Here is a 16792-nt window from a genome sequence, read left to right as displayed (position 1 = left end):
TGAACATGGAAGTGGTGAATTTGTAGATGATGGAAAGACCAAGGAGATAACTATCTCTGAGTGTAGCTGAGGTGGGGTAAAGGAATATAGGTCATGGGAAATGAGTATGCTGAAACACTGAGGGGTTAGGGTGTTTGAGGAATACCCATATGAATATGGAAGTACTTTAATGAAAGGGCAGGAGCTGGGGAGGAAAGAAAGACTCAGAACCAGGCATTGAATTCATTAAGAAAGGAAAGAGAGTACCCTAGATGTCTGATGGTTGGTTGAGGGTAGCCACCAGAATTTTGAAGGGGTGATAAATACAGATGATATGAACCTCAAAGGAACAGAGGTTATTGAGTAATAGTGATAGAGGGAGAGTCTAGAAGTTGGCAATTGAGATCAAGTAGTATTCCAACTCCCTCCACCATCACCAATGCGTTGGGAGTATGAGTGAAGGTGTAAACAGTGCTGAAAAGGTTGGCCAGGGAGGTTGTATGGTCAAGAGGAATCTAGATCTTGAAGGGTGCAAGATGCTGGAAGGAATGGGAAAGGAAAAGGTTTTAGATGAAAGCAAATCTGTTACTTGTAGAGCAGGCATTGTAGAGAGCTCAGAGAAAGGCTGGATACCTTTAGATTAGGATGCTGTCTACTTTGGCTTAAGGGGAATGGAAAATAATCCATTTGATACAGAAGTGGAAGATGGAGGGTGGGGGTTAAATGACAGCTAGGGGTTCAGAATCCCTGGGTTGGGGAGGATACAATAAATATGTTAATCATTGACAAATAAATTCAGGTAGGTTATCATTGACCATAGACACTCAGCCTGGGGATGTAGTACTTCAGAAAGCTGAGTGTCGCTGGAAGGCTCCAGGCACAAGCAAGCTAACTCCTGTGGAGCTTATGCCCGGAAGGCCCTCAGGCAAGAAAATTACCATCTTGTAGCACCTTTTGAGGCACACAATACATTCATGAAACATCAAAATAGGCAAAGAACAAGGGCTCAGGGAATTATGAGTCATCTCCTTAGTTTTCCCCTAATTTTCTTCTTGTCCTCCACTGAGACTTCTATATTGCCAAAAATTCCCCTCACCCTCAAAGGGGATAAAACAGCTTAGCCCTATCTAATGGTTATTCTGAAGAATAAAATCAATTTTAAATCACTGTAAAGCAGAGGAAATACCTGTCTTTTTATCCCATCTCTAATTTTTTGAGGGGACCCTTCAAACTAACTTAGTCTGAACCCCTCATGTAGCAAGGACATAGGTCCTGATGGAATCACACTCAGCAGCATCGTTCCTTTCAACAACCCCCTGGAGAGCTGTCAGTGTACCCTTCAAGTCTACAAAGCACTGTTTTAGAGCCAAATGAGCATGAGAGGGTATTTCCCTAGAAAGATTTCCAAGTACTATTACATTACATGCCATTTCTGACTTTTAAAAATCTCACAGATCAAACAAACAACCAAATCATATGCTCATTGATATGTCACAACACAGTAATGTGAGATTGATGGAACACGCTGTTTAAGCACACAGCTCTAGTCTCTATTTCAATGCCCCAAAGTATGAGGAACCATGTAGCTACAAAGAAATTCCTTCCCAGGATCAAGTCACAAAGCCACTGGAGCGTTGTTCTTCTGGTTGCTAGGAGGCATTAACAAACCCAGCAGTCTTTCAACAAGGAGACATCTCTCCAGCAACCAATCTAACTACTGAGTGTATAAAACTGGGGATGGAAGAGCCACATTCTAGCTCCAAAATCTAGCTTATCACATCCTATTCAAAATCATAGCATGTAGTGTGGGTCATCATAGATTGCTTTCTGAGTTCAGTTAGTTATCCAATACAAAAGTAAGCACTAAAGAAAAAGAAATCTCTTAGAAAAGCTGTCCTTTCTATAGAGCTAGGCAGCTGATTTCTGGATATAGCCACTGTTTCTAGTGTGTGAAATAGACATAAAACTAGGAAGACAGAAGCAAGTCTTCACATAACAGGATTTTATTGCATCAGAAACACTCTGGACAGAGTCCCATCATAGGAATAACAACAGCACAAAGCAACAACAACAACAAAACCACTAACAGGAAGCCAAAAGAAATGTTAATATTAATATCACACAACCATTCCCTCTGTCTTTTTTAATACCTCTACTACTCTCTTTGGTGCTTCAATGGATACATGGATCTGTGAATACTTCCCACAATATAGAAGCCAGCATGAATTAGTAGAAAGAGTGCTAAATCTACAGTGAGTAAGATCTTGGTTCGAATCCTGTCTCAGTAATTATTAGTTGCATGACGCAAGACAAATCACAACCTCTCTGGGCCTGTCTTTTCTTCCATTCAATGAAAAGTTTGGACTAGATGACCTAAAAGATCCTTTCCAACTCTAAATCTATGATATTATGAATAGTAAAGATCTCAACCCATCCACAGCTTTTCATCCTGTATAATCTTCATCCATGTCTTTCCAGGAATCCTTGTTAAAGGGTTTACTCAATATGCTGAAGACTCCCTCTAGGTTTTTAAATATTCCATTGGTAATAGGAAATCATTCAGGCTGTCCATTGGTCCTTTCTCACTCTTACCACATGACTACTCCACACTTTTTTTTAAACCACAAAAGAGGACAGAGAACTAGATTGAAAATATTGAAAAATAAACCAATTTTTATAATTGAGTGCAGGGGGGCAGCTAGGTGGTACAGTGGATAAAGCACCAACCCAGGATTCAGCTGGACCTGAGTTCAAATTTGGCCTCACACACTTGACACTTACTAGCTGTGTGACCCTAGGCAAGTCACTTAACTCTCACTGACCCACAAAAAAAAAAAATTGAGTGCAAATAGCAATTATGTCACACCAAGTCCTAGAACAACACTTTTCCTGTAAAGAGGCAAACCAAAAGGAACTGATGTCTGTAATTTGTTAAACACTGAGGTTGAAGACAAAGGAAGAAGCAGGAGTGGGTGGAATTTGGATTGTTTCATATGAACAGCAGAGGGGAACTTCTATTTGCATTAGAACTTTGGCAAGAAATTGTTAACTTCAGTTCAAACACCTGAGTGTTTGGGCAACGATCCCGAGACATCTCCAAGAATAGGAAAACCCCATAAAAAGTCAGAGAAATCAAGACATAACTAAAGCCCTGCTAAGGATCCCTAAGTGACAAAACCGAGGGTAGTGAACAGGAATGCATGAGAAACAAGCCATTTGCCATGACAATTAGTGTCCAAGGGGGGCCACGAGAGTGGCAGAGAATTAAGGATCTCAAATTTTTCTCCTCCTCTCCATTCAGACTGCTACGATCTTAGTTCAGACCTTCATCACTGCTCCCATCTAGTATTGTAGTAGCTTCCAAACTGCTTTCCCAGTTTCTAATCTCTCCTCTCTCCAGTTGGTTCTGCTAATTTTCCAAGCATACTAAATCTCTTTCAAAAACAGTAGCTCACTAATATGCAGAGCATAAAAACAAGTATCTCAGCCTTACTCTGAAGATCCACTCAAAAAGGCAGCTAGATGGCAAAGCGGATAGGGCACTGAGCCTGGTGTTAAGAAAACCTGAGTTTAAATACAGCCTCAGACATTTAGCTGTGTAGTCCTGAGCAAATCAATTAACTGCTGTCTGCCTCAGTTTCCTCATCTGTAAAATGGGGATAATAATAGCACTTACATCATAGTGTAGTGAGTATCAAATAACATAATATTGGTAAAGCACTTAGTATGGTGCTTGGCACATAGTAGGTGCTTAACAAATGCTTGTTTCCTTCTCTACCCCCCCGAAAAAAAATCTTGTTCCAAATCTATATTTTCAAAATTCCAGCCATATGGAATCACTTGCTATCTAGTCCACTGGAATTTAACAACCGAAGCTAAACTCACTAGATCCATGGGAAGGTCAGAGCCCTGTCGACATTGCTATCCAATCTGCTATGTATCTTCTGGGTCATGCCTTAGCATCTGTCCTGTAGCTATCTCCTCATTAGAATGTGCCTTGAGAAGCATAATTCTCACCTTTCTCTTTGAATCTCCAGTGTGTGGCACAATAGAACCCACACAGTAGGATACCTTCTAAGCACTTATCTATTGCTTTTTCATTCATTTATTGATACAATTCATGTGATAGACAAGTGGTCATCTAGACTTTGTTTAAGGGGTTCCAATGAACAATGTGTTTATAACAATAGTTACCATTTATATTTTGAGGTTTACAAAGTGCTTTATAAATATCACCTCATTTTATCCTCACAGCCACCTTAGAAGGTAAGTGCTATTATTAATCCTCATATTATGGATGAGGAAACTAAGGCAGACAGAAATCACTTGTTCATAATCACACCGTCAGAAAATATTTGAGACTGATGGTGTCTGTCTGACTCCAGATCCTGTGCTCCATCCACTCTGTCACCTGGCTGCCACATAAATGACTTGAGGAGAAGGGTTCTACTGCATTTTATCTTTGGGTTCCCTGGCCTCTAATGCAGTGCCTTACACTACTAGTATGTTCTTATTTTTAAATTTAAAAAAATTTTTTTTTTTTTGCAGGACAATGAGAGTTAAGTGACTTGCGCAGGGTCACACAGCTAGTAAGTGTCAAGTGTCTGAGGTTGCATTTGAACTCGGGTACTCCTGATTCCAGGGCCAGTGCTTTATCCACTGCACCACCTAGCAGCCCCTACTAGTATGTTCTTAATAAATAATTATTAAATTCAACTGACATGATAAGTGTCTTCAGGTACTATATTTGAAGGACAGTCCAGTGAAAAATGGTTTTGATTTATTCTGCTTTGTGCCAAAGGGCAGAACTGGGAAGAGGGATGTGAGTGCCCTCTCAAGTAAGCTTGAGTAAAGGAAAAGGTTCCTAACCATCATAATTATCCTAAAGCAGAATAAACTACCTATGGAGATAATTAGTTCTTCCTCCCTGGAAAACTCTAAGTGGCAAAAGAGTGTCTTCTAAAATACAGTTTGGATTAACTCACCTCAAAGTTCCCTGCCAGCTCTGAGATGATTTGTATAATAATTATTGGGGAAGGTTCCCTCCGGATTTGGGGGGGGGGGAGAAACAAGTTTATGAAACAGGATTGGGGTTTTGTTTGAAGTATTTTGGTCAGGAAAAAAATACTTGTCACTTGGATGATCACAATTATTTAAAGACCTAAGTAAATAAATCTTAAATGTGGTCATTTATTTTGATTAGCTTTTAAACTAGGGATGGCTTTTATTCATTTCAGGAAATATCTTGCAAGAAAAATTGCACAGAAATAGTAACAATAACAAGGGCTTACATTAATACAGGGTCTATAGTTTGCAAAGCACTTTTCTCACATATACACACAAACTGTATTTGGTAGATAGCACAGGCATACTTTGGAGATATTGCAGGTTTGGTACTAGACCACCTCAATAAAACAAATATCATAATAAAGCAAGTTTTTAAAGTTTTTGGTTTCCCAGTACATATAAAAGTTATGTTTATATTATATTACACTATTAAATATGCAATAACATTATCTCTAAAAAATATACATAACAATTTAAAAATACTTTATTGCTAAAAAATTCACTTTTAGTTTCCTTTCAAAACTTTGCCTTTTCATGCACAACTTAGCTGGTGCAAGAAGCCTAGCTTTCAGTGTTTCTCAGCTTTTGACATGCCTCCTTCACCAAGCCTAATGATTTTGGGGATTTGATATAAAGTTATAGGCTTTACCTGAACACTTAGAGGCCATTAAATTATGAAATTTATTAAATCGGTTATTAAATTGGCCTAATTTCAATATTGTTGCATCTCAGGGAATAGGGCAGTCTGAGGAAAGGCAGGAACGCCGGGGAATAAAGAATTGGTGGAGCAATCAGGAAACACACAATATTTATTGACTGGGTTCACCATCTCATATGGGCACAATCCATGCCACTTCCAATTACAATTTGTGACACAGAGAAATGATGTGAACATGTTATTGGGGAAATGGTGCCAGTAGACTTGCTCATTGGAAGGTTGCTACAACCTTCAGTTTATAAAAAACACAGTATTTGTGAAGCACAATAAAACAAGGCAGGCCTATATAACTATTGTTATTCCTACTTTACAGATGGGGAAGTGGAAGCACAGAGAGGTTAAGTGACTTGCTTAATGTCACATCATTAGAACTAGAACTTGAGGGGGTGCGGCTAGGTGGCGCAGTGGATAAAGCACCGGCCCTGGAGTTAGGAGTACCTGAGTTCAAATCCGGCCTCAGACACTTGACACTTACTAGCTGTGTGACCCTGGGCAAGTCACTTAACCCCCGTTGCCCCGCAAAAAAAAAAAAAAAAAAAAAGAACTAGAATTTGATTCCAGGTCCACTGACTGAAGGAGAAAAAAAGAAATGTGTACATAGTGACTTGAAGCACTGCATTATCTTGCTACAGCTTCCAAAGTTTACCCTGATGGGGGTAGAATAGGGACATTTTTCTCACTCTTGGTCTCTCTATATCTTTTCCTGTCTCTCTGTCACTGTGTTTCTGTCTCACTCGGTCTCTCAATCTCTTTCTCTCTGTGTTTCTCCCTCTCTCTCTCCCTCTCTCTCTCCCTCTTTCGCTCCGTCTCCCTCTCTCTCTATATCTCCGGCTTATTTAATTGATTTTATATCTTTTTAATTTCAAAAATCATATTACAGAAGCCACATTTCTCAGTCATGGATACAGTGAAAACAAAATGAGAGAATCATTGTACGTCATTGACTTCACCAAAGGGTATATTCAAACCACAAACTCTCAGTAAACAATACAGAACACTGAAACCAATGTTTGCTGAAACTTTGGAGCCTCATTTTTTTCTGAGTCCAGTGAATATCACCCAGCAAATAGATACCTGTGTGTTTTTAAAACGGTAGAAGCCTTATATTAAGGTTTGTGTTCAAATACACCCTCCCTAGAGGCTCTTAGAATCAGTCAGAAGATTAGAAGAGGAAACTGTTTTTAAGCAGCACCACCTAGAGGTCTAAGACATTCTCTAATAATTTTACATACTATTGTCATTTTCAAATTACAACCCTGTCTCCACAAAATAAAGGACTTTGTGACAACAACACTGTCCATATTCAGAAGCCTTCCATTTACCTAGCTTTGCAGAATTATAGGGCCACCAACCATATTAGAGGGAATGAAATAAAATACTTCCTAGCACAAAGGGAAATTAGTTCAATGACCTCTTTAGGCCTTGTCAAGTCATCAAAGAAAAATTCTTGTACTTCAACTTTATCATCAGTACTTCCTAATAGTTTTGTGATTTTGTTTAGTATGCTAAACTAAAGTCACACCATAACAGAATTTCTCACCTGGGAGCAACATTAGATTTCTTATTTCTCAGAGTTCTTAAACTTTGTAGTGACATAGACCCTTTTCACAATCTGATGGAGCCTTTGGATCGCCTTCTCAGAATCGTGCTTTTAAATGTGTAAAAGAAAATGCATGGGGGGCAGCTAGGTGGCGCAGTGGATAGAGCACCGGCCCTGGAGTCAGGAGTACCTGAGTTCAAATCCAGCTTCAGACACTTAACACTTACTAGCTGTGTGACCCTGGGCAAGTCACTTAACCCCAATTGCCTCACTTAAAAAAAAATTAAAAAAGAAAAAAAGAAATTAAAAAAAAAAAGAAAATGCATGGGATCACAAAGGAAAATAATTACTGAAATAAAGTTATCAAAATATTTTAATAATTTGAATATTTAAATATTTTTAAAAGTTCACAGATCCCCAGTAAAGCACCTTTGTGTTGGACCAACCTGCACACTTTACAGATGATGAGACTGAGGTTTAGGGAGTTTAGGTGATTTGATCAAATAAATAAAAGAGATAAGTCTGCTGATTACTAATCGAGGTGACATAAAGTTATCATACAAAGCATCATAACCCTGAGAAGTAGTGTATTCCATTTTAGAGATGAGGCAAATTGAGGCCAGGAAAACAGGGTAACTTGACCATGATCCTATAGCTGCTGTGTATCCATCAGGATTTGATCTCAGGTATGCCATTTTCAAATCATGCTGTTATTTTAATTGGTTTTGAATGGACTAAAATGACCTATTCTTCTTTGCCACATGCCTGGCTCAACAGAAATTTTTTTTTTTGTCAGGCAATTGGGGTTAAGCGACTTACCCAGGGTCACACAGCTAGTAAGTGTTAAGTGTCTGAGGCTGGATTTGAACTCAGGTACTCCTGATTCCAGGGCTGGTGCTCTATCCACTGCGCCACCTAGCTGCCCCTCAACAGAAATTTTTGAAGGTTAGCCAGACAAGATTTTCCATCTTTCTTCTAACACTAAATATATTATTTTTGTTCATCCTTTATTTTTCAAGAAGACCAATGACATCATGGGGTGGTATCTTGACTTGCACATGAATTGGATTTAAGCGAGGCAGAGTTGCACAAAGTCATCAGCCTCACTCTCTCTTCCAGAGTCACTGAAGTCCAGTGGCAAGAAAAAAGGCAAAATGGCTGCAATAGCCCAGGATACGGTAGATAATCTTGTTATCTTTGATATCTGACCAATGTCCTATTTCAGCTTTCTTCATGGCCATCGGAAAAATTGTTCTCATCTGCCCAATGCACCGAGGTAGTCCTCACATGCTTAGGGTAGGCATCTACCCTTTAAAGCCTATCAGTTACCCTCAACCTGGTCAAGACTGTTTGCTGACATGGTTTTACCTGGATATGTCTGCTGTTCATCCTACAGCTTCCTGGAGCTTCTTGGTGAGAGCTGGGTGACAGATAGACACCAAAGATGTATAAGCAGCCCTGAAAAGGGTTCAGCAAGCCCTCATACCAGAGGGGCTAGGTTTCCCTGAACACCCCATATTCCCCAATGGCTATAAAATGATAGGTAGTCACCTAATATTTCTGAGCCTCTTTTTCCACATCTAAGACACAGTAACAAGAATACCCAAAGTACTTATCTCACGGAATTATTTTGAGAATCAAATGAGATTCTGCAGAAAGAATTTTATAGTATTTTGTAATACTTAAATGGCTTCATAAATATCTATTAGATTTATCATTTAGTATAGCCTCAGTCCAGCATTGTAGAGTGGGAAAAGCACTGAACATGGAATCAGGAGGAAACTGACACCCACCTAGCTATGAGACTGGCAAATAACTTCTCTCTAAGTCTTAGTTTCTTTATCTGTATAAAAGGAATAAAAAGAACTAGTATCTACCTCACAAGGATGTTCTGAGGAACAAATGAGAATAAATGCAAAGTGGTTTATAAACCTCAAAGGATTATATAAATGTCAGTTATTTGTTATTATTGAAATAGAGTAAAAGCATTTATGAAGCTCTTTTTATCTTCAAAACACTGGAAGCAAGCCCTACTGTCTGATGAATTCACAATCTCCATCCTCAAAAATCAACTCAAGGAAGGATAGATACAATTTCTATCATCCTAGAGCCACTGGAGTCACCATCTCCAAGGCCTTTCACTGAGTGGTCTTCTCTGTTTTTTACCCAGCATCCTTTCACTATGTTTGAGAGGGCATTGCTGAAGGTGTTATTAAGTGTCTACTAAATGATTGGCAGTTACTCCCCCAGTCACTCTGGAAGTGCTAAGAATGCAAATACAATAAATGAAATAAACCCTACTCACAAGCTTAAATTCTAACAGGGGATGCAACAGTCACATATGTAACTATGTACCAAGTAAATATAAATAAAATACAGTTTTAAATAAATATAATATATTTAACTATAACTATAATATGAATAAAATAAATACAGGTAAAAGATAGTTGAGGAGAGAAGGCACTAGCAGTTGTAAAAATCAGGAAAAGTTTCACTCATTTGGTGTTTGAGCCAAATCTTGAAGAAAGAGGAGTATTCTCTGTGGTGAAGGTAAATAAGAAGTGTATTCCAAACATGGAGGATCACCAGTAAAAAGGCTTGGAGTGGGGCAGCTAGGTGGCATAGTGGATAGAGCACCAGCCCTGGATTCAAGAGTACCTGAGGTCAAATCAGACCTCAGACACTTGACACTTACTAGCTGTGTGACCCTGGGCAAGTCACATAACCGCCATTGCCCCGCCAAAAAAAAAAAAAGTTTTGGAGAGAAGAGATGGAATACCATGTGTAAGGAACAGATTGACTAAAATACAAAGTATGAGAGGGAGAAAAATGGCCAATGTGACTGGAAGGATAGGTTGTGGCCAGATTGTGGAAAGTATTAAAAGATAACAAAGGAATTTCTATTTTATCCTAGAATTAAGAGGGGGGAGGGGAAGCTAGGTGGCACAGTGGATAGAGCACCGGCCCTGGAATCAGGAGTACCTGAGTTCAAATCTGGCCTCAGACGCTTGACATTTAGTAGCTGTGTGACCCCGGGCAAGTCACTTAACCCCAATTGCCTCACCAATAAAAAAAAAAAAGAATTAATAAGGGGCCAGTGGAATTTATTGAGTAGGGAAGTAATATAGTCACTTCTGTGCTGAAGGAAAATTACTTTGGCAACAGAATGCAGGATAAACTTCGGGGGGGGGGGAGAAGGCAGGGAGAACACTTTAGAGGTCACAGCAATAATCTACTCAAAAGTTAACAATGGCCTGAACTAAGGTGTTGGCTGTGTGAGGAAGGAATAGGAGTTGGTTGGATGTAGAGGTAGAAAGATGTGGCAGCTGGTTGAAAAATAAGGGGGGAAAAAGAAAGAAAAATAAGGAAAAGATGAGTTGAGGAAAATGTCAAGTTTATGAACCTAGGAAACTGAAAATTTTGTGATATCTTTGAAAGAAAGGGGGAAGTTTGGTAGAGGAGTGGGTTTGGGGAAAAAGATAACGAGTTCAATTCTGATATGTTTAATTTGAGATGTCCCTATTTGAAATGTCTAGTAAGGGGGGCAGCTAGATGGCACAGTGGTTAAAGCGCTGGCCCTGGATTCAGGAGTACCTGAGTTCAAATCTAGCCTCAGACACTTGACACTTACTAGCTGCGTGACCCTGAGCAAGTCACTTAACCCCTGTTGCCCCCCCCCAAAAAAAAACACAACGAAATGTCTAGTAAGTAGCTCAGGGGAGAGATTGGGGTTGAATATAGGAATCTGTGAGTCATATGCACAGGGCTAAGGATAGAAACTAGACTGTCATTGCATTGGTATATGCAACTCGCAGGTGAGGAAACTACCCCTTCTTTTTTTTTGTGGGGCAATGAGGGTTAAGTGACTTGCCCAGTGTCACAGTGTCTGAGGCCAGATTTAAACTCAGGTCCTCCTGAATCCAGGGCCAGTGCTTTATCCACTGTGCCACCTAGCTTCCCCTGAAACTACCCCCTTTTTTCTTTCTTTTTTGTGTGAGGCAATGGGGGTTGAGTGACTTGCCCAGGGTAACACAGCGAAACTACCCCTTCTAATGCAGGTCAGCATCTTCCCTGCAACTCAAGAGTTGCTTAGAAAACCAAAAGGTCAAGTGACTTGCCCAATTTGACCCAATACCCAGACAGCATTTGTCAGAGACAGGACTTGAGTCATTTGTCTAATTAAATAACATAAGAAGTGATAAGGTCACCAAGAAAGGGCATAGACATAGAAAAGCCTTGGAAAACTTCCAGAGTTGGGGGCCATTAGATGTATGATGTTATCAAGGGAGACCCAAGACAGAACAGGGTGACAAAAAACGGAAAGAAAGACTATCCTGGAGGATAGGATGGTCACTAATGACATACTCAGAAGAATGGGACCTGAGAAAAGATCATCAAATTTGTCTGTTAAGAGATTATTGGTAAATTTACCAATAGTTTCATTTGAGGTTAGAATCCAGAAAGAAAAAGTTGGGGAGTAAGAGAAAAGGAAATGGAGTCAACAAATGTAGATTCATTTTCCTACAACTTTGGCTGAGAAAAGGAGACATCTAGGATGATAGCAGGATTGTAGGTAGGATCTAATGAAAATTCTTTAAGGATGGGGAACACTCGGGCATATCTGAAGACAGTAGCAAAAGAACCAGTAGGTAGGGAGAGGTTAAAAATTGAAGAGATGGGGTATGATAGTAAGGGCAATCTGCTAGAAAACATAAAAGGAGATGAGTTCGAGGGTGCATGGAGAGTTCACCTCCACAAGGAAGAGGACTTCCATTATCAAAGAGTGGGGGAAAGGAGTAGAGAATGTAGAGGATGTCAAGGGTTTTGAGATGAAGATAGTGGTCATGGTGATGAAGATGATGGTGTTGGTGGTGTTGGTGATGATAATGAAGATGAAGAAGAAGAAGAAAAAGGAAGGAGAAGAAGGAGAAGAAGGAGAAGGAGGAGTAAGAGAAGAAGGAGAAGGAGATGATGGATATGCTGATGGTGGTGATGATGTTGGTGATGCCGATGATGACAAATGAGGACTAAGATTTATATAGTGCTTATTATATGCCAGGCACTATGCTAAGTACTTTGCAATTATTATCTCACTGGATCATCACAACAATCCTGCAAGGTACTTTAAGCCAAAATCTGTCCTAGCCTGCAACATTTGCTCTTAATTATACCCACTAGGACCATAATTTCAAAACAAATTCTTATTTGCATTCCTTTTGCACTTTCTTCTCATTATTCCCATGCACTTAAATGCTTCACTGACCTTTTTTAAACAATACTATTACTATTTTTCTTCCAACTCCCTTCCAACTTCCCACACCAAAATGGAAAAAAAAAAGGGAAAACAAAACAAAAAGAAAAACAAAAACCTGGTAACAAATATGTATAATCAAGAAAAACAAATTCAAACATTGGCTGAATCTGAAAATCAATGTCTCATTCTACACTTTGAGAACCACAGCTCCTCTGTCAAGAGGTGGTTAGTATGTGTGATCATGAGTCTTCTGGATCTTCGATCAGTCATGGTATTGATAAGAGTTCTTAAGATTTTCAAAGTTGTTTTTCTTTGCAATGTTGTTGTCACCATATAAATCATTCACTTGGTTCTGCTCATTCTGCTCTGTAACAGTTCATAAAGTCTTCCCAGTTTTCCCATTTGGTACCTCACAGGTTAAAATTGCAATAAACAGAAGTTTATCTTCTTCGAAGAGTTTATCATACTCAGCTATCAGAGCCTCATGATCTGGGCTTATAGTTGTTCATCCTCAAAGCTGCTTATGCTCAAACTGACACTATGTTCCCAAGAAACTGTACCTACCATGTTGCTCAAGACAACTCAGAAAGCTTCATCTTGAATCACCAGCCACCGCTGGACAACACGGAAACGCCTGCCCTGAGTCTTGTTTTCTTCAGGACATAAATTCGCATTATCTTAAGCTGATCCCCATATGACAAAAAATTTTAAGTAACTTTACCATACTAATTTCCCTCTTCTAGATTATCCAGTTTACCAGGATGCTTCCTAAAAGGTAGCACTTTAAACTGAACATAATGCTAGAGATGTGGACTTATCAGGGTTGAAGATAGAAAGACTATCACCTTCTTATTCCTGGAAATGTATGCTTCTAAATGCAGGCTGAGACTACATTATCTTTCTGGCCTACTGTATCAAACTGTTGTTAATTCATATGGAACTTACACCCACGAAAACTTCTCAGTCTTTTTTTTTTCCCAGACAAATTAGTCATGACTCCCCTATCTTGTACTTATGAAGTTTATTTTTAACATAAGTTAAAAGTTTATCCATATTGAATTTCATCTTATTCCATTTGGGCCAACGTTCTAGCCTTCCAAGTTCTTTTTGGATACTGATTGCCATTCAGTACATGAACTATCCCTCTCAGTTTGGTATCATCTGAAAATTTTCGTGTTTCAGCTATGCTTTTGACTTGGCAATTGTGCAAAACCTTAAACATCACAGGGTCAGTCATAGATCCCTGGGTCACTACCCAAGACCTCTTTCCAACTTGATATTGAAATGTATGACTAATTATTGGATCTAGACATTTAAGAATTTTAAATCAACCTAATAAATCATACTATGGCTAGCCTATATCTCAGTCATTTCCATAAAACTAGTATGAGTTTTTGTCAAATGCTTGACTAATGTCTAATTAAACAATATTTACATTATTCCCTTTTATCTCAGAATGTAAATAATATTAAGCTGAAATAGTCTGTTCTTTTTTTCCTTTATCCTTTTTTTGGGTGGGGCAATGAGGGTTAAGCTGCCCTAGTAACCTGTTCTTGATGAAATCATACTGGCTTATTGTAACCACTACTTCCTCTTCTATCTGTTAATTAGCCATCTCTTTAATATTATGTTCTAGAATTTTAGAAGGAATCAAAGTCGGGGGGGCAGACACTTGACACTTACTAGCTGTGTGACCCTGGGCAAGTCACTTAACCCTCATTGCCCCAACAAAAACCAAAAACAAACAAACAAAAAAAGAAGGAATCAAAGTCACACCCATAAGGCTATAATTTTCAGATGCCATTTTTCTCTCTATTTTGAAATTAAGGTCATGTGTCCTTCTCTAATCCTGTAAAATATTTCCTGTTCCCTAGAATCTTTCAAATATCACTGATTATCACAAATATCACGTATCACAGCAGCTCAGCAATCATATCTGCTGTTTGTTTCAGTTCCCAAAAATATAATCAATCAGTGCCAAGTAACTTAAACTCTTCAAGATTACCTGTGTTCACTTATCTATCCTGGTTCAACTCCCCACTAGCCATTTTTGTTCTATCCTTTCCAATCATTCCCATTATCAGGGAAAACGGAAGCAAAATTAGAAATGAAGGGGCAGCTAGGTGGCTCAGTAGATAAAGCACCAGCCCTGGATTCAGGAGCACCTGAGTTCAAATCCAGGCTCAGACACTTGACACTTACTAGCTGTGTGACCCTGGGCAAGTCGCTTTACCCCCATTGCCCTGCAAAAACAAAAACAAAAACAAAAATTAGAAATGAACATCTCTGCTTTCTATCCATTACCAGTTATCATCATCCCATCCACCCTGAGCATTGGTCCTATCCTTTCTTTGACTCTCCTCTTATTCCCTATATAATTTTTAAATCCCATTTCTGTTAAGCTTAGTTTTCCATGCAAGTCTAGCTCTCTCTGAGCTTTAACTCTTGATACTATTTCTACAGATCTGTGCCCTACCTTTATCATCATCCTCTGTTGTATACCCTTGCTTCTATCTTCATATATGTCTCTTTTTCTAAGTTAGTTAATGACTTCCCCAGCTATCCACATTGGGCACATTAAACAACCCCCCTATTTTTCCTCCATTTCATAAATGTTTCTTTTTCTGCATCCTCAGAATTTCCTTTTTTGAGAGCTTTCCATGGTTCTTAAGCTGACTTTCATTTTAATGCTGGGAATCATTAGCTGTACTTTCCCTGAGCCCTTTGAAATCTGCTGTCCCCAAACATGTTTGTCAGATTCTTTTTTTTTTTTTAATGAGGCAATTGGGGTTAAGTGACTTGCCCAGGGTCACACAGCTGGTAAGTATCAAGTGTCTGAGGCCATATTTGAACTCAGGTACTCCTGACTCCAGGGCCAGTGCTCTATCCACTGCGCCACCTAGCTGCCCCCTACGTGTTAGATTCTTAATGGGCTTTCCTCTTCTCTGTTGCAAATTCTGAGGTGGAATGCTCACTTTCCCCTAGAGTTCCCATAATTTCCGCCCCCAGAAATCAGTTGTTCCATGTTACTAAGAATGTAATTCAGAATTTTTCCTTATTTGTTTCTCCATCTTTTAAAAGATAAAAATATCATTGTAAAGTGGAAGGTAGTACTCTTTTTGTATGTAAATAGTTGATAAGAAGAGCATTTATGTAAGGAACATAGGTAAAAATTCACTCATGAAGAAATAGTACGAGGGGGCAACTAGGTGGTACAGTGGACAAAGTCCTGGATTCAGGAGGACCTGAGTTCAAATTTGACCTCAGAAACTTGACATTAGCTGTGTGTCCTTGGACAAATCAATTAACCCTCTTGTCCCACGGAAGGGAAGGGAAGGGAAGGGAAGGGAAGGGAAGGGAAGGGAAGGGAAGGGAAGGGAAGGGAAGGGAAGGGAAGGGAAGGGAAGGGAAGGGAAGGGAAGGGAAGGGAAGGGAAGGGAAGGGAAGGGAAGGGAAGGGAAGGGAAGGGAAGGGAAGGGAAGGGAAGGGAAGGGAAGGGAAGGGAAGGGAAGGGAAGGGAAGGGAAGGGAAGGGAAGGGAAGGGAAGGGAAGGGAAGGGAAGGGAAGGGAAGGGAAGGGAAGGGAAGGGAAGGGAAGGGAAGGGAAGGGAAGGGAAGGGAAGGGAAGGGAAGGGAAGGGAAGGGAAGGGAAGGGAAGGGAAGGGAAGGGAAGGGAAGGGAAGGGAAGGGAAGGGAAGGGAAGGGAAGGGAAGGGAAGGGAAGGGAAGGGAAGGGAAGGGAAGGGAAGGGAAGGGAAGGGAAGGGAAGGGAAGGGAAGGGAAGGGAAGGGAAGGAAGGGAAGGGAAGGGAAGGGAAGGGAAGGGAAGGGAAGGGAAGGGAAGGGAAGGGAAGGGAAGGGAAGGGAAGGGAAGGGAAGGGAAGGGAAGGGAAGGGAAGGGAAGGGAAGGGAAGGGAAGGGAAGGGAAGGGAAGGGAAGGGAAGGGAAGGGAAGGGAAGGGAAGGGAAGGGAAGGGAAGGGAAGGGAAGGGAAGGGAAGGGAAGGGAAGGGAAGGAAGGGAAGGGAAGGGAAGGGAAGGGAAGGGAAGGGAAGGGAAGGGAAGGGAAGGGAAGGGAAGGGAAGGGAAGGGAAGGGAAGGGAAGGGAAGGGAAGGGAAGGGAAGGGAAGGGAAGGGAAGGGAAGGGAAGGGAAGGGAAGGGAAGGGAAGGGAAGGGAAGGGAAGGGAAGGGAAGGGAAGGGAAGGGAAGGGAAGGGAAGGGAAGGGAAGGGAAGGGAA

General features: G+C 40.3%; 1 protein-coding gene across 1 annotated transcript in view; it reads left to right on the top strand.

Annotated features, from left to right (window-relative positions):
* The first annotated feature begins 431 nt into the window (after positions 1-431).
* The window catches only part of LOC122748191 (alpha-ketoglutarate-dependent dioxygenase alkB homolog 6-like), a 44482-nt gene continuing 28121 nt past the window's right edge, over positions 432-16792 (top strand). The window contains 3 exon segments of the mRNA XM_043993875.1: positions 432-570; positions 779-904; positions 8530-8717. Coding sequence (XP_043849810.1) covers positions 432-570; positions 779-904; positions 8530-8717 — 453 coding nt within the window.

The sequence above is a fragment of the Dromiciops gliroides genome, chromosome 1 (genome assembly GCF_019393635.1).
Source record: "Dromiciops gliroides isolate mDroGli1 chromosome 1, mDroGli1.pri, whole genome shotgun sequence".
Classification (NCBI taxonomy): domain Eukaryota; kingdom Metazoa; phylum Chordata; class Mammalia; order Microbiotheria; family Microbiotheriidae; genus Dromiciops; species Dromiciops gliroides.
The sequence above is the reverse complement of the archived record's forward strand: the minus strand, read 5'-3'. Positions and strand labels throughout refer to the sequence as shown.